General features: G+C 41.8%; 1 protein-coding gene across 1 annotated transcript in view; it reads left to right on the top strand.

The window, feature by feature from the left end:
* The window catches only part of LOC119568315 (opsin-5-like), a 28661-nt gene extending 26588 nt beyond the window's left edge, over positions 1-2073 (top strand). Inside the window, exon 7 of the mRNA XM_037916770.1 lies at positions 1-2073. This exon is cut by the window's left edge and continues 405 nt beyond it. Within this exon, the coding sequence (XP_037772698.1) occupies positions 1-302 (302 nt within the window). The 3' untranslated portion in view covers positions 303-2073.
* Positions 2074-2500: the final 427 nt, after the last annotated feature.

The raw sequence follows: 2500 nt of genomic DNA, 5'->3' as shown, positions 1-2500 counted from the left end.
CAAGGGAGGGCCAAGCCACGACTCACTCTGTCTACACAACAGCCATGTCTGGTCCACGAGTCAATTCAGTCGAACTCCCGTCAACGATGAAATCTGACCTGCTTGCAGCCTCTCTTCCGGCTTCTGAGTCAGCGACCGGTGGGATCTCGCCCTCCACCGTCGAGTCTCAGGGTACAGCTATCTCTAACACGCCTTCTGCCCACCTGGAGTCTCCCGTGATACCCCAGACAGGATCTCCATCTGCGCCAACCCAGAACTCTTCCTTAATCCGGCCAACGCGCCCTACAGTCCTTCCGCTCTAGGGCCCTGTTCCAAAAACGCTTGAAGACTTCCCCTTCTCTACTGTTAAAGCTACTGTTGCCATTATCTGTCAGCCTTTGTTGTCATGCTCTGTGATGTTGGAAATTCCCCTTTCCCTTCTCCCTCCCCTTTTCCTCCCCACGAGTACCTAAGCTGTAATCGAAATGTGGACTCAATAAGATTAAAAACAATATATTTTTTTTCCTTTTTTATAGTACACTAGTTGTCCATATCTGCTTTATAGGAACGTCCTCTTTCATATCAATGTTAGAAAAAAATAGTAACTATAACAATAAACTGAAATATTAATAGGCAATACTATCAAACTGATATATCACTTTATAGGAACTGTAGACTGGAAAAGTTACACTGAAGAAATCTTTCTCGCGACTTGACTTGGTTTTGGATTAAATGAAGCTTGAGACGTTAAGTTCCCCACTGCGCACAAAACTTGACGAGACAGTGTGAATCTCCCTCCACCTCAGTACAAAACGATTCCCATCTTCTTTCTTCTCAAACTGTGTGGTTTGTTTCCTCGTGTTTTATCATTTGTAAAGCTGTTGACGCGGCAGATACTTTTAAACAATCAATCAGTCAATCCCTGCCAACTGTGTCATATCTTAAAGTGATTGCAAATGATACTGCCTACCTAGTAAATGATATTCTCACAATTCCTGCAAAACTACTGCTTATCAACATACGAACTAGTTTATATATCCACCTAAAGAGTGCTTTATCGTTAATTTTATGCCCATTGGTTAGAAAATAAATATCACCCCCATTTAGGAGTGGAAAATGCCCACTTGTATTGCTCATGTTTGAAGACCCCTGATCTAGTGAATCAAGTATTACCACATCATGTCGTCTTCACCTCAGTCCCGTCACATCAAGGTATGTCTTCCTCAGTGTCAATCATAATCAGTCTTCCCTTGACGTCATGGTATGATGTTCTTAAGTCTCACCGTCATGGTATGTCCTTCCCTTGTGTCACACCATACCATGTTCTGCCCTTGTGTCCTATCGTGGCATGGTTTCCCCTTAGACTCTATAATGGTAAGCGAGTCAAATTGTTCTTAATGATACTAGGTGCCGAACTGAAAAGTGTGTCCCATGCACATTATAACATTCCTACGTGTTCTGCGCATGTTCGCAAATCGGCTACACAAAGCTCCCATGACTTATAATGTGACTGTGCAAACTTACGGATACAATAATTATGGTTTTAACCCTCTGACCACTAAGTTGGTAGAGTCTTTCACAATTAAAAAAGCTTGCCAAGAATGTTTCTAGTCAAAACATATCCTTGCGAAAATCGTCTAGTGACAGCACAGGCTAGAAAAAGGGAACTTAAGATGTGCAGATTGGCACCATAACACAACTTCAAGCTGGTGTTCACAGATACAATATTACGTAGACATAACACCATTAAAGGTCTGACTACTTACACAAAAGGGAAATCACGAAGAGCATAGATTTATTCTATATTCCGATATAGTGTTGAAAATATTTTGATATTTCACCCGCGTCCGGTGTTTTCCTTCCTTTGCAATAAAAATCCCAGCAATTCCCACAAAATTGCAGCAACTGCCTGTCTTCTTTGCAATAATATGTCCTGGAAGTGAAACTGTGTCATATGCTTTGCAACCTTGAATATGGCTATATATCACAACTTGGAGAATGGCTCACTTCATCTCAGCAAAATGAGTGTGATTCTTCCCTAATCCAATCAGAGAGACAGAGTGAGTGAGTGCGAGAGAGAGAGAGAGGAGAGAGAGAGAGAGAGAGAGAGAGAGAGAGAGAGAGAGAGAGAGAGAGAGAGAGAGAGAGAGAGAGAGAGAGAGAGGAGAGAGAGAGAAGGAGAGAGAGAGGAGAGAGAGAGAGAGAGAGAGAGAGAGAGAGAGAGAGAGAGAGAGAGAGAGAGAGAGAGAGAGAGGAGAGAGAGAGAGAGAGAGAAAGAGAGAGAGAGAGAGAGAACGAGAGTTGGCTACTAGGAACAGAAAGGCACGTGAAATATCTGCGAAAAAGGTGTGTTGAGATATTCGTGAAAATCGTTTGCGTAAAAATGCCAGTTCATTATCTCCTTATTGCAATTGCAACTTAATTGTGATTTGCATGGAGAAAGAAAAAGAGTCGGATAATATTTGTAATTAAAAGTGATAAGATAATATCGGTACTCAACGACTATGTAATATTTATAATA

This window comes from Penaeus monodon, chromosome 43, assembly GCF_015228065.2.
Source record: "Penaeus monodon isolate SGIC_2016 chromosome 43, NSTDA_Pmon_1, whole genome shotgun sequence".
NCBI lineage: Eukaryota > Metazoa > Arthropoda > Malacostraca > Decapoda > Penaeidae > Penaeus > Penaeus monodon.
Note: the sequence above shows the minus strand (reverse complement) of the source record. Positions and strands in the feature narration are given on the sequence as shown.